Source organism: Heterodontus francisci, chromosome 2, assembly GCF_036365525.1.
Source record: "Heterodontus francisci isolate sHetFra1 chromosome 2, sHetFra1.hap1, whole genome shotgun sequence".
Classification (NCBI taxonomy): domain Eukaryota; kingdom Metazoa; phylum Chordata; class Chondrichthyes; order Heterodontiformes; family Heterodontidae; genus Heterodontus; species Heterodontus francisci.
Window position 1 is genome coordinate 134,169,571 of NC_090372.1, and position 24,768 is coordinate 134,194,338.

Sequence of the window (24,768 nt, forward strand, 5' to 3'; positions counted from 1 at the left end):
TTCCACCATCACCAACACCCCCACCCAAGCAAGTTCAGAAACTTTTACCTTTACCCCTTCCCATCACCCCTTCGACTAATCAGGTAAGTTTGACCCTGCTCCCCCGCCCCCCCTCACACTAAAATATTTGCCTCCTCCCCCAGTGTCCCGCATCGGATCTCCAGTCGGTGATCTGATGGTGTGGGAGTGCCGGCAACCGACCATAATATCGTAGCGGGGTGGCCAGCGGGATGAGGTGAATAATTATTCATTCATTTACATCTCTTAACATATTTAAATGAATGTCCCGTCGCTGTGCATGGGGGGGCCGCCGCCACGAGGCCTCGCCGCTACCAGTAATATGGGGCAGGGCCTTCCCGGCGTTGAGGCCCATGACGGGCCTCTCCTGGAGGCATTTTCCAGGCCCCTCCGCCATGACCCCCAACGTCGGAGGGCCAGTAAAATTCAGCGCATTAATTCCACTTGTCTCTCCCAGAATTGGATTGTGAATAGCTCTGACTATAAATTGTGTGCATCTTAGGTTAAATGCATCTGTGCAAATAAATCACATTAATCAAACTTGATCTCTGCATTTAGTTGGTGTTAAAGTTGATGATATCCAAGGCTTTGTATTTCTATCCTGTTTTATAACTTCCTCTTTGTAGATTACTGGTGATGTTGCTGACCTGACTCTTTATAACTGCACAAACAGAAGAAAAGTTGAAGTGAAAGGGCTCAAAACTCCAGTTCTAATAGAGTTTGAAAGGAAGGACAGAATTGTAAGTTTTTATTAAATGAACACAAAATAATAGCAATATTATTGAAATTCTATGGTTTTATGTTCAAGTGTTTTCTCTAACAGGTAATACATGAAAGAACTTGACATACTCATTCTAAATCTTATCATTTTTGAGTTTTCCTCCTTGTTTCCTCTTTCTCTTTTCCCACTCCTGAAAGCCCTGAGTTTTGTCAGTACATCATTTAACATGTATCTGACAGCTTTCTGGTCTCCCGACCAAGTAGCCATTTGATATGTGTGAGCCTATGCAGTGAGGGTTAGTGGTCTATTTTACATTGTAAGCCATTAACTCTAAAGCTTATCCTGTTCTCACTCCATGTATAATTTTCAGCAGGGTTCTCTGGATACTTACCAGGTGAAGTAACATAGAACATAGAACATTACAGCGCAGTACAGGCCCTTCGGCCCTCAATGTTGCGCCGACCTGTGAAACCATCTGCCCTTAACTGTTGTTAATTTTACTGCTTCACAGCCCAGGAATGTTGGGGCCTACTTGTTGTCTCAGAATTTTACACCTTCCAGTCTGTTTGACATAGTATTATACTCGGCAGCCCTTTACCCACTAGCCCATTGGGGGAGCTTTAAATGATAACCCATGGGATCCAGGGTAATTTGGCAATTGAATTCAAAATTGGCTTAGTGGCAGGAGGCAGAGGGTGGAACACACTGCCTGAAGTGGTGGTAGAGGCAGGAACCCTCACAACATTTAAAAAGTATTTAGATGAGCACTTGAAGCGCCATAATATACAAGGCTACGGGCCAAGTGCTGGAAAATGGGATTAGAATAGATAGGTTTGATGGCTGGCATGGACACGGTGGGCGGAAGGGCCTGTTTCTGTGCTGTATAACTCTATGACTCTATAACATTTTTTCTTTCTGTCCCCAATTTTAACACTTTAACTCTTGTGAAGGTGTTAACTCCTTACTGGTGTACAATTTTACAAATGTCGAATGCCATCAAATACCTCCCCCAAGGGTCTATTATTGTTTGACTGTGAATGTTGTCAGGTTGTTTAGGAACGAGTAGCACAACTAAACACAACTATGCCCTTGTCTGGCATTCAATCTGTGCATCCAGCAGGGATTGTCTGACAGTGATCAGAAGCAGCAACTCTGGCCAGTTTTCCTATCCCTATCCCAAAAGCATCAAGGCAATTATGGTGTATTCCCCTGCCACCTCCCCAAGACCATTCCTTTCTGAGTCCGGCCCGGGAACAACCCTCCCTCAAGTCACTTACCACTGGACTTTTAAATTCCCAACTATCCAGCCTTTGGCCCTCAATTCATCATGACAGCTATTGATTTCCTAAATCACACTCTCTGCACCACCTTCAATGCCCTTGTCCCCTATTACTATTACTCTTTCTCCTTTCCTACCCTAACCATTCCCCAGTATACCCTCACCTGCACTCCCTTAAGTCTAAGGGATGCATACTTTGGTTTAACCATTCGTTGTCATATCTGGCTCGACCACGTAAAGCATTATTGGCAATGCAGTACATCACCAAAACTGCGCACTATTCAAAGGTCAGCCAGGAATGCAAAGATAATCCCTGCCTTCTACAAACCATCTTATTAAACCTCTCTCCCCGCCTCCTTCACCATCACCTCCAACAGTAAGTGCGAGATGCTCATGAATTTTTTTTGTCACAGAGACCGAGACCATCTGTTCAACCTCTGGCACTTCCCACCCTTCTATTAGCCCTCTGGGACAAACTTCCTAAAAAATTTCCCATTGCACTAGCACTGAACTCACGTCTTTCTCTAGATTCCATCCCATCTCTTGCAATGCTTTCTCTGACCCACCTCCTGCTCCCTTGATGCTATTCCACCCAAAGTATTGACCACTCAACTTCCCTTTCTGGGCCCCATGTTATCTGATATTGTTAACAGTTCGTTTTACTCAGGTACTGTCCCCCCGCCCTTCAAAGTTTCTATTATCACCCCTCTCCTCAAAAAACCTGCTCTTGATCCCACTGTATTTGCAAACTACTGCCCCATTTCCAGCCTTACCTTCCTCTACAAAGCCCTGGCGTGTTGTTGCTTCTCACCCTTTTCCCACAAATTCAGGTTTGAATACCACCAATCAGGTTTCCAGCCTGGCCACAGTACTGAAACGGCCCTTATTAAAGTCATAAATGACGTTATTTGTGACTGTGACCATGATAAACTAATCCTTCTTGAACTGTCTGCAGCTTTCAACACAGTTGGAAGAAACTTTTTCCCTTAGTAGAGGGGTCAATAACCAGGGGGCATAGATTTAAGATAAGGTGCAGGAGGTTTAGAGAGATTTGAGGAAAAATGTTTTCACCCAGAGGGTGGTTGGAATCTGCAACACACTGCCTGAAGAGGTGGTAGAGGCAGGAACCCTCACAAAATTTAAGAAGTATTTAGACTTGCACTTGAAATGCCATAGCATAGAAGGCTACGGGTCAAGTGCTGGAAAATGGGATTAGAGTAGTTAGGTGCTTGATGGTCAGCACAGACATGATGGGCCAAAAGGGCCTGTTTCTGTGCTGTATAACTCTATGACTCTATGACCATCTCCTCCAATGCCTCTTCTCCGTCATCCAGCTGGGTGGAACTTCCCTCGCTCAGTACCTTCTTATCTATCTAATCATAGCCAGATAAGCAGCTCCAATGGCTTTTCTTCCCACTCTTGCTCTGTTACTTTTGGTTTCCCCCAAGGATCTATTATTGGCCCCCTTCTATTTCTCATCTACGTGCTACCACTTGGAAATGTCATCCTAAAATACATCAGTTCCACATGTATGCTGACAACATTCATCTCTGTCTCACCCTATCGCCACCCTAAACTAAATTCCATTCCCTACCCACTGTTTCCATTCACAGTGATTGTCTTAAGCTGAGCAAGACTGCTTATAAGAACATAAGAATTAGGAACGGGAGTAGGCTATGTGACCCCTCAAGCCTGCTCTGCCATTCAATACCATGACGACTGATTTTTGACCTCGTCTACTTTCCTGCCCAAACCCCATATCCCTTGCCTAGAGTTGAAAAATTTATCAATCTCAGCCTGAAATATAGTCAACAATTTGCATCCACAGCCCTCTGTGAGTAGAGGATCCAAAGCCCTGTGAGTGAAGAAATTCCCCAACCTCAGTGTTGTCCTTGATCCCGAGTTAAGTTTCCAACCACATATCTGCACCATCGTCACAGCTACCTACTTCTGCATCCATAATGCTGCTCAACTCTCAATTTCTCTCAGCACATCTGCTGTTGAAATCCTCATCTGCCCCTTTGTTACCTCTTACTTGACTATTCTAATGCTCTCCTGGCCAGCCTCCCATCTTCCACCCTACATAAACTTCTTGTCATCCAGAACTCTGCTGCCAGTATCGTATCTCGATCCAAACCTCATTTACCCATAACCCCTCTCCTTGCTGACCTTCACTATCTCCTACAATGCCTCAATTTTAAATCCTTGCCCTTGTTTTCAAAGCCCTCCATGGCCTCACCCAGTAACCTCATCCAGCCTAATTAGTCTCTGTGCTCCTCCAATTCTGATTTTTTGCACATCCCTGATTTTAATTGCACCAGCATTGACAGCTATGCTTTTAGCTGTCTTGGCCCTACACTCTTGAATTCCCTCCCTAAACCTCTCCTCCTCTCTACCTCCTCTTTTAAGAGGCTGTTACAAACCTACCTCTTTGATTAAGCTTTTGGCTATCTCTCCTGATTTCTCCTCCTTTCTGAATCAAAAAATGTTCAAAATGTTTTGTATTGATATTGCTCTTGTTAAGTGCTTTAGGATGTTTTATAAATGCGCTATATAAATAAAAGTTGTTGTAACCAAGATCAGCTAGCTCAGCACAGTTGAGAGATTGAATATGGCACCTTCAGATCATTCCTCAGAGTATAAACTCACTGAGCTCAGGGAAGTGATGACTCATTTTACTGAATATCCTTGTGTTTACCTATAAGTAAACCAGCTATAGCTGTTTATCATTGAATCATAGAAATTTACAGGATGGATAGAGGCCATTTGGCCCATCGTGTCCGCACCAACCAACAAGTAGCCATCCAGCCTAATCCCACTTGCTTGACAATGTCACTTTCTCATGATAATGTTAGTAGCGTTAACATTAACAGAGGGCAAAATACATTGCTCCAGCCTCAATCTTATTCTTCTAAAGTGAGATTAGTAGTAATATGAGTGGGGTGTTTTGAGTGAATTTTGTATTGCTGGCTTTGCGACACACATAGAATTGCACACATTTGAATATTAGTAAGCACTCTAAAAGAATCTCTAGTTTTTATAGCATATTCTATTATATTGTAACATTTTAATATGGAATATAATAAATATTCTAAATTGTTAAGGTAAAAAAAAAAGCATTTTGATGTTTCAGATTAAACCTGAAGTAAAAGTTTTGGTTTCTTATTTGCAGCAGGAACAGTCTTCTGTATACTTGCTGCTTCGTACTCAAATGAATGTTCATAGCTTGCCAGTGACACCAGCAAACATACAGCAAGCTTTGCAGATAAGAGTGAACTTCACCAGGCCCAACCAGCAAGTGTTTCCTATCATGCTGTTAGTGAGGTATGATAAATCTTGCATTTTTTAAAATCATTTATTCTTGGGATGTGGGTGTCACTGGCAAGGCCAGTATTTATTGTATATCGGTAGTTTCCCTTGACAAGGTGGTGAGCTGCCTTCTTGAACTGCTGGAGTGAGTGCTGTTAGAGAGTGAGTTCCAGGATGTTAACCCAGTGACAGTGAAGGAACAGCAATATATTTCCAAGTTCGGGTGGTGTGTGACTTGAAGGGGAACTTGCAGATGTCGGCATTCCCAAGTGCCTGTAGCCCTCTTCCTTCTAGGTGGTAGAGATTGTGGATTTGGGAGGTGATACTGAAGAAGCCGTGGCGAGTTGCTGCCAGTATTTGTTTTATTGTCACAGAACAGCTAAAGCATGAGAGGACCAATTACTTATTTTGCTTGTGTTTTAAAATGAAATTATTAACTTCAAATGTTTTTGTAGGTCCAATAAAGAACCGACTCCAAGTCAATATGACCTAAAACAAATCCATTACTGGGATGGAGATACAATCCACTTATTTATTCCTACAGCATCATTCCTGGGTTCGTAGTTCATTTTTTAAAAAATTTAATTGTGACTACATACTTGAAATTTCAAGCAATTTTAAATTTAAATGAAGTTTAACAAAATTTAAATACTCAAGAATCCAAATACAACATCATACACAATGTGCAAAATACCTTGTTACAGCCTAAATCTTTTTCTTCTAAAGTGAAAATAGAGATTGGTGTACAAACATTAGAATTCAGAATAACTGAATAGTTTATAGTTACATTTTTTGGAGACCAGTGGGGAAGGTTTTTTTTCTGTGTGCTATTTTCTGTGATATCATGAACACATTTATAAAGACTACATTTATGATTTTGCTACAAAATTGTTGTTGGATGATTCACAGTCTTAGTAATTCTTCTTCTACTAGTACAGGTTATTATTATTGATGTGGCATCACAGAATGCTTACAGTCACCCACATTGCTGAATGCATGATTTTGGCTGTGCCTTTGAGTAAAGAAGAAAAGTAGAAAGTTATTACTGGCCCCATCCCCAAGAGGGAAAAAAAGAAAATAAAGAAAAATATTTTAATGTTATTGGGAATTCTGGGAAATTGTTGGTTTCTAAAGAGGGATCCAGAAATGAATATCTATTTGAAGTGGCAAAGGCACTTTTAAGACAAATTAGTTCTACTTATTCCAGATAATTTCCAAATATGAGAAACCATTAATGGTTTATGATAGAGAAGGGTTCTGTTGAGTTACAACAACTTCCATTATATTACATCTTTAAACATAAAGAATATCCTGGGGTGCTTCATTGATCATAGCTGAGAAGGGAGAGATTGGGAAGGTGACCAATAGAGATTGGTTAAGAGATAGGTTTTGAGAAGGTGCATGGTCTGTCAGGAGTAAGATGACTCAGGGGCCAATAGAATCTTCTCATTCTACATTTTCGAATGACTGCCTAACTTAGTGTGGGTCATTCATGTACAATCATTAACTGTTATGTACTCCGGCTTTGGCAATGTTCATGCATTATATAAATGGATGTTTTTTGATACCTTTACATTATTGCTTTGACTACTGGAGGCCTCATAAGCAGGACCATTTAGTGCATATTTATGAATATTGCGTCAGAGAGAGAAGAAAGATTGAGGTTCAGCTGAGTAGATTCCCCTGTAGGTGAACAGTGTGCTCTGGCTTAGCTGTATAATTATGTGTGCACGAAGGCATATTATCTTTGAAAAATCAAGTGAAGTAATGGGTACATGAATTTCTTTTAAGTGTTTTAAGGAATTAAGAGTTAAAGTCAACTGTTAAAAGCTGAATTTACTTATCTAATCCCATTACTGTTCTCTACAGGTGTGGGAACATATTATCTTGGTCTCTTGGATGCCAATTATAATAGAAAACCAAAAAATAACTACCTTGCCAAGAATGTGAATTATACTTTGAGTATCCAGTGGACTCAATGTCTGTACTGGGATGATATTGGAGAGTGGAAGTCTGATGGCTGTTCGCCCCAGCAGCAATCAAATTCACAGAAAATAAACTGCAGGTATGATTAGTCTCAGCAATGTGAGCTACTGCTTTTTTGGCTTGCATCCTATTTTCTCTTTTGTCATTTTTAAAAAACAAAACTCCTTTCAACTACTATGATCCTTGCTGGTATGTTTTCCAAATCAGTAAACATAAATGCTGATAGATTGACAATCAAATTCTCACAAATTATGGGAGCACAAAAAGGTAAGAAAGCATCTCTACCAGGATGAGATGAGCTGCTCAAACGCCCAAACTCTTCTGTTTCATCTCCTCAAGGGAAAAAAGGATCAGTGTGAGTACAGCCAGCACCACTTTATTTCATTATCGAATATTTATTGTTTTTACATCAGCGTATCTCCGTTTTTTTTTTAAATAGAAACATTTTTGAGGAAATATTAATATGTGGGACACTATGAGTGCCTAAGCCTAAAGTTACTTAATCCTAAACCTATGATCTGTAATCATTCCAAAAACAGTGTGCAGTACAGTGACCTGTTTATGTTTGTCCAAATGAACAGGCAATAATGCTCATGTTATACTTTATCGATCATGTTTAGCTTTGTTGTCCTCATTTATTAATTTCATGTCATGTCTACATTGTCCCTTTTATCGCATATTTCAGAAGACCAGTACATAATGTTTTATTTATTTTATTTTTAATTAGTTGCAACCATATGACAACATTTACAGTTGCACATCAGCAGGTAGTGATGAAGGATGTCAAATTCACAGATGTGTTAATCTTTATCAGGTGGGTGTTGCAAACAATTTGAACCAACACTGTGTACTCTTTTGTGTATTTTTAGAATATGGTTGATTGCATAATTATATATACTGTGAATAGGATCTACCTATAATCTACATTTAAATTATTGTTACCTAATGTGGTATTGAAACCCAAAGTAAACTTGAAGCTCTTGTGAACCTCCCTTCTCAAAGCAGTGATATCCAGAGAATTTCCTGACATTGGCATTGGAGGTTGTAATTCCTTATTTTATACATTAAATAATAGTTATTTAAGAAATCAAGTCTGCAATTTGATTTAAATGTTCATTATCATTGAACTGCTCAATTTAGATGACCACCATAAATATATTCATAATTATATTTGCAAAGGTTGTACAACCTACTGTCTTGGAAGTATAGTCTTGCCAAATGTACAATATTTACAAAAAGTATTTATTATCACCTTCCCCCCACTAAGTTAGATTCTTCGTATCCATGTCCTATTTTCTTCAAGACGATGAAAAGTCCAACCCACTTATCTCCTTGAATACCATTGCTCCCTTATCAATCTGCAAGTTTTCCATTTCTCTTAACAATCTTGGGAAGCAAGATGTCAGAATTGTTCATTTCTCAGATACTCTTGCATCTTGAACTTCTGTATTTGTTTTAAGAGATGTTTGGTGCAAAGATTGAAACAGTTAACATTTAGATAGTTCAAATATGATATTTTTTAAAACTGTCAATTGTATCAATTTTTTTTAAATCTAGACATTTATCATTTTTTCTAATGAATAGAAAAACACCTTCATCGGGACCCAGCCAGTTCCAGAGCACCGATTGTGTTAGCATTGAGAACAAAGTGGACCACAATTGTTTATATTTTTGTTCATTTTCTTAGTGTTTTATTGCGACTCATAGTTGTATTTTTGTTTTGGCAGTGTCTTTGAAAACTATGCCACATGCATCACTGTTCTGTTTGCCCTCACCCTCTATATTCTCCTGGTTATCTTGTGTAAGCGTATGGATTTTTACATTGAGGGGAAATCTGGACCTGTAGTATTGCAAGACAACACTCCCACTGACCAGCATCTGTATGAGATCGTTATAGAGACTGGCTTCAGGACTAGGGCTGGAACTACTGCCAAGGTATTTTATAGAGTCAGAGAGTCGTACAGCATAGAAACAGGCCCTTCGGCCCACCGCGACCATGCCAACCATAATGCCTATCTATACTAATCCCATCTGCCTGCATTAATTCCATATCCCTCTATGCCTTGCTCATTGAAGTACCTGTTCAGATGCCTCTTAATTGTCGCTACTGTTCCTGCCTTCACCACCTCCTCAGGACAGCTCATTCCAGATACCCACTATTCTTTGTGTGAAAAATTTACCCCTTTGATCCCCTTTAAACCTCCTCCCTCTCACCTTAAATCTATGCCCTCTAGTTTTAGTCACCCCTACCATGGGAAACAGACTCTGGCTATCTACCCTATCTATGCCTCTCATAATTTTATATACCTCTATCATGTCCCCTCTCAGCCTCCTTCGCTCCAGGGAAAACAGACCCAGCCTATCCAATCTTTCTTTATAACTCAAGCCCTCCAAACCAGGCAACATCCTTGTGAATCTTTTCTGCACCCTCTCGAGCTTAATCATATCCTTCCCTTATTGCGGCGACCAGAACTGCATACAGTACTCCAAATGCGGCCTAACCAACGTCATGTACAACTGTAACATGGCGTCCCAACTCTTGTACTCAATGCCTGATGAAGGCAAGCATGCCATACGCTGCCTTCACCACCCTGTCTACCTGTGTTGCCACTTTCAGGGAACTATGTACTTGCACCCCAAGGTCTCTCTGCTCAGGAACACTCCCCAGAGCCCTGCCATTCACTGCATATGTCCTGCCCTGGTTTAACTTCCCAAAATGCATCACTTCACACTTGTCTTCGTTAAATTCCATTTGCCAATCCCTTGCCCACTTTCCCAGTTGATCTATATCCTGTTGTAACCTTAGACATCCTTCTTCACTGTCCATTATACCACCAATTTTGGTGTCATCTGCAAACTTACTAATCATGCCCCTTCCATTCACATCCAAGTCATTAATACACATGATCCTTGCGACACACCACTGGTCATCGGCCTCCAATCTGAAAAACAACCCTCCACTACCACCCTCTGCCTCTTATCACCAAGCCAATTTTGTATCCAATTTGCTAGCTCACCCTGGATCCCTTGTGTTCGAACCTTCTGGATCAGCCTACCATGCGGGACCTTGTCAAAGGCCTTGCTAAAGTCCATGTTGACAACGTCCATCGCCCTGCCCTCGTCAATCCTCTTGGTCACCTCCTCGAAAAACTCAATCAAATTCGTGAGACATGATTTCCCATGCACAAAGCCATGCTAACTATCCCTAATCAGACCATGCCTTTCCAGATGCATATAAATCCTGTCTCTCAGAATCCCTTCCAATAACTTTCCCACCACTGATGTAAGGCTCACCAGCCTGTAGTTCCCTGGCTTATCCCTGCTGCCCTTCTTAAATAAAGGCACAACATTAGCTATCCTCCAGTCTTCCGGTACCTCACCCATGCCTAACCATGATACAAAAATCTCTGCCAGAGCCCCAGCAATCTCCTCCCTTGTTTCCCATAGTATCCTAGGATACACCTGGTCAGGCCCTGGAGATTTATCCACCTGAATGCGCTTCAAAACCTCCAACACCTCCTCCTTTGTAATGTTGATATGCTCCAGGATATCGCTGTTCCCTCCCTCGAACCCACTAGCTTCCATGACCTTCTCCACGGTAAATACGGACGAGAAATATTCATTTAAGACCTCGCCCATTTCCTGTGCCTCCACATGTAGATTGCGACTGATCCTTAAGGGGACCTACTCTCTCCCTAGCTACCCTTTTACTCTTAATATACTTATAGAATCTTTTAGGATTCTCCTTTATCTTACCTGCCAGGGAAATCCCATGGCCCCTTTTTGCCCTCCAAATTTCCTTCTTAAATGTAGTCCTACATCCCCTATACTCTTCAGGGGACTCGCTCGATCCCAGCTGCCTATACCTGACATATGCCTCCTTCTTTGTCCTGACCAGACCCTCAATATCCCTCGTCAACCAAGGTTCCCTAAACTTGCCAGCCTTGCCCTTCCATCTAACAGGAACATTCCGGCCCTGAACTCTTCCTATCTCACTTTTAAAAGCCTCCCACTTGCCAGACGTCCCTTTACCTGTAAACAGCCTCTCCCATTCAACTTTTGTGAGTTCCTGTCTGATGCCATCGAAATTAGCCTTCCCCCAATTTAGGACTTCAACCTGAGGACCAGTCCTATCCTTTTCCATAACTATCTTGAAGCTCTTATGTTCTTCGTACGTTCTTTGCATATTTCTGCCTTAAGTTAAACTACAGCCGCAGAATATGTTTAAGTTCAGGGCTAATGTCAGAAAACACTGCCCCGCTAAAAGCTGAATTAATAGCTGAAAACTCTTCTGAAATGGGTAGTGGAGGCCAAACGTGTGGAATATTTGAGGCTGTGAGATGCTGTGATAGGTGCTGCATCCTCATTTGAATAATTGCAGCGTTCAACCGAGCGTAATTCATGCTACTGGCTGGCGGAACATTCAACAGGGGCTCCTGCAGTGTTCTTGGCCAGCACGTGTTCCAGCTAGCCTGCACCTTTTAAAGGAGAACTGTGCTCATTATAAGGAAACTGCTGCTGATTGCCTGTAGTGCAAGTGGCTGTAAGGAGAAAGACACCAAAGCAGCAGCCAGGAGAGAGCTCCCAGGTTCTTGAATGCCCCATTAGAGACCTTAGTCCAGGCGGTAGACAGGAGAAGAGGGACCATGTTACCAAGGGGACCAGGGAATGGGAGTAGGTGGCTGGGGAAGCACTTTCCTGCATTCTCCCCTAGATGACCTGGCAGCAGTGCTGCAAGAAGTTCAGTAACCTTATGCAGGTGGTCAAGGTCAGTGAATGCATCTTCTCATGACATCTCCTACCTAGCCCTCCACCAATCTCTCACGTTGCTTAATGCACCACACTCCCATCAGGAGTCCCTAGCGCTCAGGTCTCAGGCCTAACATTCAGACACTTGCACACCCACCAATGATTACAGCCTCACACTCACCTCTCACTGCTTCCACATGCCTCCAGCTATTCACCTGTGGCAGGCACAACACCTGAACACAGTGCAACACACTCACTGACATTCCTCCCTCTCTGTTATGGTACAAGGTGGCCACCTAATCACAGGGAGCACAACAGAACTGGAAAGGGATGGGTATGCCTGCATCACCTAAGCCCGCTGGAGGAGATGGTACTCACCATCATGGGGCTGGCTATCACAGAGGCCATTGCATCTGACACCATCCAGGAATTGTATGTTCCTGCCTTATGGCCCTTCTCACATGCCACCTCACCCTCACCCTGTTATCTGAAATGAAGTGCAAGCTGCAGATCATGTAACCATGGACCTCTTACTTTCCACCCCACCCACCTTCCTTTATCCCAACCCTCTCCTTCTGACTGTCTGCTTTCAGATACCTAAGAACTGCTGCCTGGCCAACCAGTGCAGCCTCATGAGAAAGGGTGGGAGCTACTAAGGAAGAAGCACCATCACTTAGTTTGACACCTGCAGCCAGCAGTTCAGATACTGGCACAGTGCATACCTTAAAGGATAGTGTAGAGTTGGAATCTGCAAGTGGTGAGTTATTGGGCACCAGTAGGCTGCAACCAGGCTGGGGGAAAGGTGGATAGGAAGGTGAGGAATTGTGGAGCAATGTCGTGAATGGATAGCGCCCCAAGGAACCTCAGTCTCAGTAGGCACTAATGGACAGCCTGTCCAGAACAAAGGGGTTCTGGATGCCTCCTCCCTCTCTCCTGTTCTTCCCCCTCTGGTGACCTTGATGCGCCTGGTGCCAGTGAGAGTGTCCTTATAATAGTGAGACTGTGGAGGACGCAACAGACCACCACAATCTGGGCACACACCGCAGCGAGTATTGTAGTGCATCCCCCAAATGGTCCAGGCAGCAGAACTATTCCTTGAGACTGCTGATGGTCTGCTCTGCGATGTTGCTGGCGGCAGCACGATTCTTGGTGTAGGCCCATTGTTCTCGCATGATTAGTTAGCCGAGGGGAATCATCAGCCAGGTGTAGAGGAGGTACCCCTTGTCTCCACAGCAGCCAGCCTCTGGTTCTTCGTGGTAGACTGAAGACGGCAGGAACAGCCAACTGCCTCAGGATGAAGGCATCGTAGCTGCTGCCAGGATAGTAGGCATTCATTCTCATAATGGTTCGGGCCTGTTCACATACTAACTGCATGTTCATGAAGTGGAACCCTTTGCGGTTCCTGCACGTCTCCCTGGTTACATTTGGGGCGTGCAGAACCATGTGCGTGCAGTCGATGGCTCCCTGCATCATTGGGAATCTCTCTACCCTGGCAAAGCCAAGTGCCTGCTCGTCCTGCTTCTCTCTAGTTAGAAGGAAACGATGAACTCTCCCCTCTTCATGTACAGGGTTTCTGTTAGACCTTGGATGCAATGATGGACAACAAAATCAGGTGTACATGAGATACTGCTGATGTTTAGCTTGCTAAAGCCACACAGTTCCCCACAGCATGCAGCACTGATGAGCATCTTGTGAACAGAACTAATTATTCCACACATGACTGAGAGCTGTTTAGGAGCCTATAAGAGTGAAAAGACATAACTGATATGCATCTAGTTTTTCTGAACAGTTGTGATTCTAACAGCCACAGTCAGGTTTATAACGATTATTAATACTATTAACCATTTTCAGGTATACATCAAACTTCATGGAGAAGATGGCATTTCTGAAACAAGAGAGTTATACCACTCTGAGAAGCAGTTATTTGAGAGGAATTCCAGACACACTTTTATAATGAGGTACTCTTAGTTGATATTAGAGGTCAAAAACAAAATTACTAAACTTTCTTGTGATGAAGATTGGTTTGGTGAAACAAAATAATTTCAAGTCCATTGGTGTCTGTTTTTAACTGATTCTTTGCCGGAATTTTACACCCCCCCCCCCCTTCCCCCCCAAACAAGCGGGGGGGTGGGGGGAGAGGGGAACGGTGTAAAATTGAGTTTTGAGAGGGAGGCGAGGGGGTGGGGGCCATTCCTGACTTCTCCCACCCCTGCTACAATTTTACGCAGGACGGCGGTGGCAAGAAATAGCCTGCCCGCCCAAGGCTAATCAACTGGCACTTAAAGGCCTCCTCCCGCCGCCACGGGTATTTTACCCTTGGTGTTTGGACGGCAAAAGCCTCAAGAACCCCATCTGGTAAAACCAGGCGGCCTTCATGCAGGCTGGGGCTGCGGGGGGGAGGGGGTCCCTCCTGATCGGGCACCCTGTGCCCCATGGAGGGCAGCCCCCAAAACCCCAACCGCCCCCAATGCACAACACTCCCCCGCCCCCCTGACCAATCCCTCCCTTGTCTTGCCAGTGCCTGGCCGTTTAACCCCAGTGAGGCCCTAAAAACTTAGCTGTCTTCTGGGGCTGTCCTTCACCTTGCTTGCGATGCCTGGGACTAAGGTGACAGCCCGCTGATTGGCTGGCAGATCCATTAGGCGGAACCTCCTGCCTCAAGGAGATGGAAGTCCCGTCCAAGACCAATTAAGGGCCTGGGGAGCAAAAAAATCCCTGCCTGGGTCCCCAGGCCCGGCGGAGGCGGGCTCGCACCCAACTTTATGGCCGGTCTGCCTCCCGCCCAACGAAAAATTCCGGCCTTCCTGTTCTTAAAATAAAGAGCTTTTGAATGCAGCTTCTCCACCCTCCCAACTCCATTGGCCAGTGTTATTATCAGGAGGTAAATATTGCCTGAAGGGGTAGAACAGCCCCTTTCTTGTCAGGTTAGCATCTAAGGAAACAACTGTCTGATTTCCTTCTTACAATACAAAACATGTCAGATAAAAAATGTTGCTTCTACTATACAAGATTTTCATTTTTTTTCAAACAAGCAATTTGTCACAGCAACTCGCCAAAACTGGTATTAGTAGAAAGCTAATTTTTCTTGAAAAAAAAACAAATGTTTATCCACTGAAATCTGGGAGCAAATGAGCCCTGCTGAGTAAAAATTCAATTCACTTCAGTGCATTGCAATGCTTCTAATATGTACCAGCCATTGGTCTACAGTGCAAGCCCAGATCTTGTTTAAAGCTCTGTGTGAATGTGCCAAACAGATGAGTGCAGCTGCATAAAAGAAAAGCAAAATAGCAAAATATTGCAGCTGCTGGAAATCCGAAATGAAAACAGAAAATGCTGGAAATAGCAGGTCAGTAGCATGTGTGGAGCGCGAAACAGAGATAACGGCCAAGGATTTTACTGAGCTCCCAATGTCGAGCTGCGTGGCGGGGGGTGGTGGTGGGGGTGTTGGATGGCCGAAAGATTGTTCCGGCATGGAAGTCCAGGCTAATGCCCTGAAGACACTGGTTCAAATCCCACCACAGCAGCTGGTGGTATTTAAGTTCAATTAATTAATTAATTAAAATCTGAAATTGAAAGCTAGTCTCAGTAATGGTGCCATGAAACTATCGATTGTGGTAAAAACCCATCTGGTTTACTAATGAGAAGGAAATCTGCTGTCCTTACCTGGTCTGGCTGACTGACTCCACCCACAGCAATGTGGTTCATTCTTAACTGCCCTCTGAAGTGGCCTAGCTAGCCACCCAGTTCAAGGGTAGTTAGGGATGGGCAACAAATGCTGCCCTGCCAGCGACGCTGACATCCGGGGATAGGCACCGCCATGTTGCACCAAGGATATTTGACAAAATTATTGACTCAGCCACGGAAATGGGGTCAATTAACCTGCATTTAAAGTGTATAGTTAATCTAATGTCATCAAAACACAGTCTGATTTAAAACACATTTCTCCCTATAAATAGCTAAGTATACAAACATCAATGGTGAGCAGTACAACTGTATTAGCTAGCTAGCAAGAAAAATAGTGTGCAATGCCAGTATGAATTATTTTTGTTGAGAGAATAGAGCTAGCTACACCATGTCATGGGGTAGTAGATGGATCTTATCAGAAGACCTTTGTGGATTCACACCATGTCAGGAGTGCAAATTTATCCAATAAACCATGAAACTCAAGGAGAGGATTGTTATTGTGGTTACTGAGGTGAGGCAGTAGAAAAATCAGCAACAGGGAGACTGACCATTTCTCACACTGCTATTGTTACAAGACAATTTAACCTATTGTTACGACACGACTGCTCAAGACAAAGCCCCCAATCAAAATATATGATTCTGATTGCGGTGGGAGCAATGCACTGTCAATTCAGTTCTATCACTCCACTGATCGCCTAACATATCACTTTAAACTTCCCAAATTAAAGAAACCCACAGCCAAATTGAACCATCTATTAACCCCCGGATCCAAACCAGGTATCTTTAGATCAACAAATTAACTGTTTATTCGAAAAAACTAAATTCTTAAACACTACTAAGATAAAAACAACATTTGAAATAGAAAAATTAGTGTCCTTGCAGATTTACACGTCCCGATGAACAATCCTCTGATTAAAGTCCACTCGCAATCTTCCAGGATCTGATGAGGAAAGGAAAACAGTCCAACATCCGAAGCTTCAAATTTTTCTTTCTTCCAGTGATGACCACCGCAGATCAACAACTCGCAAACACTTTCAATAGAATCAATCTGACTTGAGAATTTTGAGGGTTAAAAAAAATAGTCACAGTTTAAATTCTCTTCCTTCAGTTTAAATGAACAGAGATCTCTGTTCAACTCATGCTGGCCCAGCTGTCTGTGTCTGTTAGAACAGTCTGTCTCAACAAGAAGTCAGTTCAAATGTTAATCGCAATCTTGTATATCAATCCTCAATCCAAGGCAACCAGGATGCACCCTCTGAAGTTGGTTGGTTCCCTCTCTATATGGTTGTATCCAACTGCAACCCAAATGCACCTTCTCGGTTAGTCCTGAGGCTTGCTTGTTCGTAAAGCAGTACTGATCCTTTGCTGTCTTAAAGACACACTGCATATTTCCCGGGAAAAAAGTAAGTATCATGACAGCTCCACTCCTGGCGGAACAAAACACCATTCCCGAAATGCATTTCATTCCAATGTAAAAAATACAAATTGAAAAAAAGGCTAACACATTTTTTCCCACATTTACAGATATACAATCTTTCTAAAATTGTAAGACTACAGCAACAAGTTCCACCAGAACATTTTTGGCTTTAAATTTTCAAAAGGTTGTCCAAATTAACCAATTTCAAATTTCCAAGTATACTCTTCCAGTTATTTTGTGTTTGCCTTCCAAGTGCCCCGATTGTCCATCACCTCAGCCAGGTGAACTGCACAGCTAGGAGCAGTGGCCACTACTGGGTTCACTGTTCTCTGAGAAGTTTCTCAAGTACACTTTAACCTGTGTGATATCACTTGATACTGGAAAAACGTATCCGGTGTAACAGAAGCTGACTTTTTCTTAACTTGGGGTGTCAAAGGAATTTGACAATATCTCTCCAACACATCTGTCTCTTTAAGACACACGGTGTTGCCCATTCTGTCCATACAGTCTTCTAAATGAGAATTTGGGTTGGAGTCTGCCTTCTTTACCACAGTGACTTTTCTAGGGTCTATGCCAGTTTGAGACGCTCCACCAGGTTTAGGCATCAAGACCCACCTGCGAATTCCAGCTGTCCTGACTAGGTTCAACTAAGCTGCACTTCAGCATGCATTGTACCTCTGCTCTACTTGGGCCTGTCTGTCTGGACCTAAGTGGCAAGGATGTTGTTTTAAAGGAATGGGTCCCCCTATACCCACATCATGTGTGGCTAAAGTTGTACATCTTGGCTTATCCCTACAAACTTTTTGGAACATTGTGAAAAGCCTGGTTCACACTGTTTTGCCTCTAAAAAGCATATTGTCTAATTTTCCTCGCCATTCTGTATTCACTAATCTGATAGTTGGAGGTTCAATCTGAGAATTTCCCAGGCCTGCTTCTGCCTCATCCTCACTATCCTTTTCCTTCTCAACAGTCCCAATTACCTGACATACCAATACTGGCTTATCCTCCTCCCTGCGGTAATATTGTTTGAGCATATTATTGTGACACAACCGGTTCTTCTTCTGGCAATCAGGGGTGTCAGTCAAGTAATCTACCTCCCCCACTCTTTTGATCATTCTATATGGGCCACTGAACCATGCTATTAATTGTTCTTCCTGTAATGGTAACAACACTAAGACTTCATCTCCTGGTTTTATGGTAGGTTGTGGTTTTCCCACCATTTAACAGGTATGGCATGTCCTGCAAAGTTGCTCACATCTTTTGTAAGACCTGGCCAGTATAATGTTGGCTCATGCGTGATTTGGTCTACTGACTTCCCCTATTTCCCGCAAAAGAAATGTTGTGTGCTATCCTTAATAATCCTGGTCGATATTTAGGTTTACCTCTATCTGTTCTACAACTGTCCAGTCTTCGTCTGCAGGCCTATGAGGCAGTCTTCATCTCCTCTTCAAAACCCCGTTTGCCATATAATAGCCTTCCGGAACTCCTTTCACATCAGCTTCTGAGAGAGCTATCTGTGCTATTCGGTATATCACTGGATCAGCTTGCAGTGCTGCAATGATAGACGATCTGTTAAACATCTCATTTTGATTATCTAAATCCCCAAATAAGGTTTCAGATACTTGTCTATCTATTTGTGGTGCCCCATTTACCTCCGACAATGGATCCTGTTTAGCCATTGCTCGGGTAACTAACACGCAGGAAATATTCCCGAAACTTGTTCCTGTAATTGCTCCTGAATTTCACTTGCTTTCTCTGTAATTACAGGAGAAACTGATAATTTTGCTCCAGCCAAATCATTTCGGAGGACTAGATCAATTTCCTTTATTGGCAAATTGTGGATAACTCCTACAGTTACTTTCCCAGACGTTAAGTCACTCTCTAGGCATACTTTATACAAAGGTATGGGTATATACTCCCCGCCAATTCCATTAACTAAAACTTTAGCATTCAAGGCACTCTCTGGTGGAAACCTTACATCTTTCCCCAGCAAGAGTGTTTGGGTTGCGCCTGTGTCCCTGAGTATAATGATAACCCTAACCTTTTCCTCACTTACAGGATACGGAGTTACTCTCCCCTTTGACAAAAATTCATAATAACTCTCAGGTCTTTTATTCTTAACCTCGACACTCCTTTTAGTTTTAGTATCTGGTTTCACAGCTGTCATTAAAGCTATAGCCTGGTCTGCTATACTCTCAGTCAGAGTCTTTTCCTCTGCACTAGCTTTGTGTACCGCAATAAGTCCTATGGGTTTACCTCGCAATTTCCAGCACTCTGAATGACGATGACCCATTTTGTGGCAATGATAGCACTTTGGCTTGCAAACCTCACTTGTACCCTCAGCACTTTCATTTCTGACCTGAGGAGGTGATTCTGGGGCATTCCCAGCTGTTATTTCTTTGCAGGCTATTCCCCTGCAAAACAGATATACTGCTTTGAATACTGTTGGGGGGAATGGCCTCTCGGGAAAGCCGCAACAGCCCAATTCGTTGCACCATGGTTGGCTCTGCTGCACAGGAGAGGAGTAAAAAGTGTGGGAATGCAATAGTTATAGAGGATTCAATTGTAAGGGGAATAGATAGGTGATCCTGTGGCCGCAAAAGAGATTCCAGGATGGTAGGATACCTGCCTGATGCTAGGGTCAAGGATATCTCAGAGCGGTTACAGGACATTCTGAAGGGGGAGGGTGAACAGCCAATGGTCATGGTTCACATTGGTACAAACGACGTAGGTAAAAAAAAATGGATGCGGTCCTAAATATAGGGAGTTAGGAAGTAAGTTGAAAAGCAGAACTTCAAAGGTAGTGATCTCAGGATTACTACCAGTGCCACATGCTAGTCAGAGTAGAAATAGCAGGATATATCGGATGAATACATGACTGAAGAGATGGTGTGAGGGGGAGGGTTTTAGATTCCTGGGACATTGGGACCGGTTCTGGGGGAGGTGGCACCAGTACAAACTGGACGGGTTACACCTGGGCAGGACCGGGACTGATGTCATAGGGGGAGTATTTGCTAGAGTGGTTGGGGAAGGTTTAAACTAAAATGGTAGGGGGATGGGAGCCTTTGCAAGGAGTCAGAGGAGGGGGGGATCAAAGACAAGAACAAAAGACAGTAAGGGGAATAAGAAAAGTGATGGGAAGAGAAATCAAGGGCCAGAATCAAGCAGGGCCACAGTGGAAAATAGTGGGAAGGGGCCAAGTAATGTTAAAAAGACAAGCCTTAAGGTTTTGTGCCTTAACGCGTGGAGCATTCACAATAAAGTGGATGAATTAATTGCGTAAATAGATGTAAACGGGTATGATATAGTCGGGATTACGGAGACATGGCTGCAAGGTGACCAGGGATGGGAAATGAACATCCAGGGGTATTCAGTATTTAGGAAGGACAGAAAAAAAGCAAAAGGCAGTGGAGTTGCATTGCTGGTTAAAGAGGAAATTAACGCAATAGTGAGGAAAGATATTAGCTCTGACGATGTGAAATCTGTATGGGTAGGGCTGAGAAACAGTAAGGGGCAAAAAACGATAGTGGGGGTGTATATAGACCCCCAAACTGTAGTGGTGATGTTGGGAATGGCATTAAACAGGAAATTAGAGATGCATGCGATAAAGGAACATCTGTAATTATGGGTGACATTAATCTGCGTATAGATTGGGCAAATCAAATTAGTCACAATACTGTAGAGAAGGAATTCTTAGAGTGTATAGGGGATGGTTTTCTGGACCAATACGTTGAGGAACCAACTAGAGAACAGGCCATCCTAGACTAGGTATTGTGTAATGAGAGAGGAATAATTGACAATCTAGTTGTGCGAGACCCCTTGGGGATGAGCGACCATAATATGATAGAATTCTTCATCAAGATGGAGAGTGACATAGTTGATTCTGAGACTAGGGTCCTGAATCTTAGTAAAGGAAACTACGAAGGTATGAGGTGCGAGTTGGCTATGATGGATTGGGAAATGTTACTTAAAGGGACGACGATGGAAAGGCAATGGCAAACATTCAAAAAGTGCATGGATGAACTGCAACAATTGTTTATTCCTTTTTGGCGCAAAAGTAAAACGGGAAAGGTAGTCCAACCATGGCATACAAGGGAAGTTAGAGATAGCATTAAATCCAGGGAAGAGGCATATAAATTTGCCAGAAAAAACAACAGAACTGAGGATTGGGAGCAGTTTAGAATTCAACAAAGGAGGACCGAGGAATTGGTTACGAAGGGGAAAATAAAGTACAAGAGCAAGCTTGCAGGGAACATAAAAACTGACTGTAAAAGTTTCTATAGGTATGTGAAGAGAAAAAGATTAGTGAAGACAAATGTCGGTCACTTACAGTCAGAAACAGGGGAATTTATTATGGGGAACAAAGAAATGGCTGACCAACCTAATGCATAATTTGGTTCTGTCTTCGCAAAGGAGGACACAAATATCGTACCAGAAATGTTGGGGAACACAGGGTTTAGTGAGAGAGAAAAACTGAAGAAAATCAGTATTAGTAGAGAAATGCTGTTGGGGAAATTGATGGGATTGAAGTCCGATAAATCCCCAGGGCCTGATGGTATGCATCCCAGAGTACTTAAGGAAGTGGGCCTAGAAATAGTGGATGCATTGGTGGTCATCTTCCAAGATTCTATAGGCTCTGGAATAGTTCCTACAGATTGGAGGGTAGCTAATGCAACCCCACTATTTAAAAAGGGAGGTAGAGAGAAAGCAGGGAATTATAGACCAGTCAGCCTGACGTCAGTAGTGGGGAAAATTCCAGAGTCCATTGTTAAAGATTTTATAGCAGAGCACTTGGAGAACAGTGGAAGAATCGGACAGAGTCAGCATGGATTATGAAAGGGAAATCATGCTTGACAAATCTACTAGAATTCTTCAAGGATGTAACGAGTAGAGTTGATGAGGGGGAGCTTTCAGAAGGCTTTCCGCATCAGAGATTAGTGTGTAAAATTAAAGCGCATGGGATTGGGGGTAGTGTATTGCGATGTATAGAAAATTGGTTGGCAGACAGGAAACAAAGAGTAGGCATAAATGTTTTTTTTTCCGAATGGCAGGCAGTGACTAGTGGGGTACCGCAGGGATCGGTGCTAGGACCCCAGCTATTCACAATGTATATTAATTATTTAAATGAGGGAACTAAATGTAATATCTCCAAATTTGCAGATGGCACAAAACTGGGTGGGAGGGTGAGTTGTGAGGAGAATGCAGAGAGGCTTCAGGGTGATTTGGACAAGTTGAGTGAGTGGGCAAATGCATGGCAGATGCAGTATAATGTGGATAAATGTGAGGTTATCCACTTTGATAGCAAAAACAGGAAGGCAGCTTATTATCTGAACGGCTGTAAACTGAGAGAAGGGAATATGCAGCGAGACCTGAGTGTTCTCGTACACCAGCCGCTGAAGGTAAGCATGCAGGTCCAACAGGCAGTAAAAAAGACAAATGGTATGTTGGCCTTCATAGCAAGAGGATTCGAGTACAGGAGCAGGGATGTCTTGCTGCAATTATACAGGGCTTTGGCGAGACCACACCTGGAATATTGTGTGCAGTTTTGGTCTCCCTATCTGAGGAAGGATATTCTTGCTATGGATGGAGTGCATCGAAGGTTTACTAGACAGATTCCTAGGATGGCAGGACTGATGTATGAGGAGAGATTGAGTCGGTTAGGATTATATTCGCTGGAGTTCAGAAGAGTGAGGGGGGATCTTATAGAAACCTATAAAATTCTAACAGGACTTGACAGGGTAGATGCAGGAAGGATGTTCCCGATGGTGGGGTAGTGCAGAACCAGGGGTCATAGTCTAAGGATACGGGGTAAACCATTCAGGACTGAGATGAGGAGAAATTTCTTCACCCAGCGACTGGTGAACCTGTGGAATTCACTACCACAGAAAGCAGTTGAGGCCAAAACATTGTAAGTTTTGAAGAAGGAGTTAGATATCGCCCTTGGGTTTAAAGGGACCAAAGGATATGGGGGGAAAGTGGGAACAGGTTACTGGGTTGGATGATTAGCCATGATCACAATGAATGGCAGAGCAGGCTCAAAGGGCTGAATGGCCTACTCCTCCTCCTGTTTTCTCTGTTTCTATGTCCCCAGCTACTTGCCTTCCTTTCACTCTCCCACTTTCTACCCTTCTCAGGGTTATGAGGGTGACGGACAAAACGGCTTATTCACAACCTCAAAATCATCACTTTTCGCTGCTTGCCTGGCTTTCAAAACTTTCAGGTTATCTATATGAGTTCTCACTACTGAAGGAATGGAGTTTTTAAACTCTTCTAAGAGAAACAATTCTCGAAGGTTCTCATATGTGGTTTCTATCTTTAATGCCGGTATCCAACGATCAAAATTAATTTGCTTCACCCTCTCAAATTCTAAATATGTCTGTCCAGCCAATCTCCGTAAGTTCTTAAACTTCTGACGGTAAGCTTCAGGGACTAACTCATATGTAGCGAGAATAGCCTTTTTTACTATCTCATAATCTGCAGAAGTCTCTTCAGGAAGCATGGCATAAACTTCATGAGCTCTGCCTACCAACCTGCCCTGCATAAGCAGTGTCCAGCTTTCTTTCGGCCATTTCACCTATTTGGCTATTTTTTCAAAAGATATGAAAAATGCCTCCATGTCCCTTTCCTCGACTTAGGAAGAGTCTGTATAAATTTAAACATCTTTTTGCTGGGTCCTGAGCTAAATTCAGATTTTTCCTGACCTGAATTTTCCCTGGATACAAAACTATCCCTTTCTCTTATTTCTATCTCATTCAAATTAAATTCCCTCTCTTTCTCCCTTTCCTCTTTCTGGAATTCAAGCTTAACTCTTTCCAATGCTATTGCTGTTTCTTTCTCTTATTCAAATTTTCTTATTGTTGTTACTTTTTCTTTTTCCCTTCTTTTTCCAATTCAAGTTTTCATAATTCCTTTTCAGACTCTAATTTTTTCATTTCTAACTGAATCCTAACCAATACCACTGCATCACTCTCTAACCTCCTACTTTTTTGTTCCTCGTATTCCCCTTCATCCTCCTCCTCTTCTCCTAATTCCAGATGTTGGGCTATTATGTCAATTATCTCTGCTTTTTTGGCACCTGATTTCAATTGTAACCCCAATTTTTCTGCCAATTCTTTTAATTTCTTCTTAGTTAAAGTTATCAGGTCACTCAGGGAAATATTCTGCTTTCCCAAAAACTCTGCTGCAACCACTACTGCCATTACAGTGGTAAAGACTGCACCTTATTATACAAGAGACCTGGTTCTTTCTATTTCTTTGTAATTGACATTAGATTTAGATCCCAACAATTGATTTTCCAATTGAGCCCAATTTAAATAGGTTATCCCAGAAATGAGTAATGAACACGATTCCAAATGCGAGCCCTCCAAATTAGTCTGATTCTGGTCCCAGATGCGAACCGCTTAATTAAAATATGATTCAATCACGAGTGAGCCCCCAATTAACATGTTAAGACATGACTGCTCAAGACAAAGCCCCTAATCAAAATATATGATTCTGATTGCAGTGGGAGCAACGCACTGTCAATTCAATCCTGTCACTCCACAGATTGTTAACATATCACTTTAAACTTCCCAAATTAAAGAAACCCACAGCCAAATTGAACCA

General features: G+C 42.8%; 1 protein-coding gene across 6 annotated transcripts in view; it reads left to right on the forward strand.

Moving 5' to 3' along the window:
* Nucleotides 1-24,768, forward strand: part of LOC137347091 (polycystin-1-like protein 1) — a 433,612-nt gene that overhangs the window by 312,778 nt on the left and 96,066 nt on the right. For all 6 annotated transcript variants that reach the window (XM_068011179.1, XM_068011196.1, XM_068011185.1 and 3 more), the window contains 7 exons: nt 645-758; nt 5,191-5,342; nt 5,783-5,883; nt 7,197-7,392; nt 8,041-8,127; nt 9,041-9,248; nt 13,914-14,020. In XM_068011179.1, the coding sequence (XP_067867280.1) occupies nt 645-758; nt 5,191-5,342; nt 5,783-5,883; nt 7,197-7,392; nt 8,041-8,127; nt 9,041-9,248; nt 13,914-14,020 (965 nt within the window). The remainder of the gene's footprint in view (nt 1-644; nt 759-5,190; nt 5,343-5,782; nt 5,884-7,196; nt 7,393-8,040; nt 8,128-9,040; nt 9,249-13,913; nt 14,021-24,768) is intronic.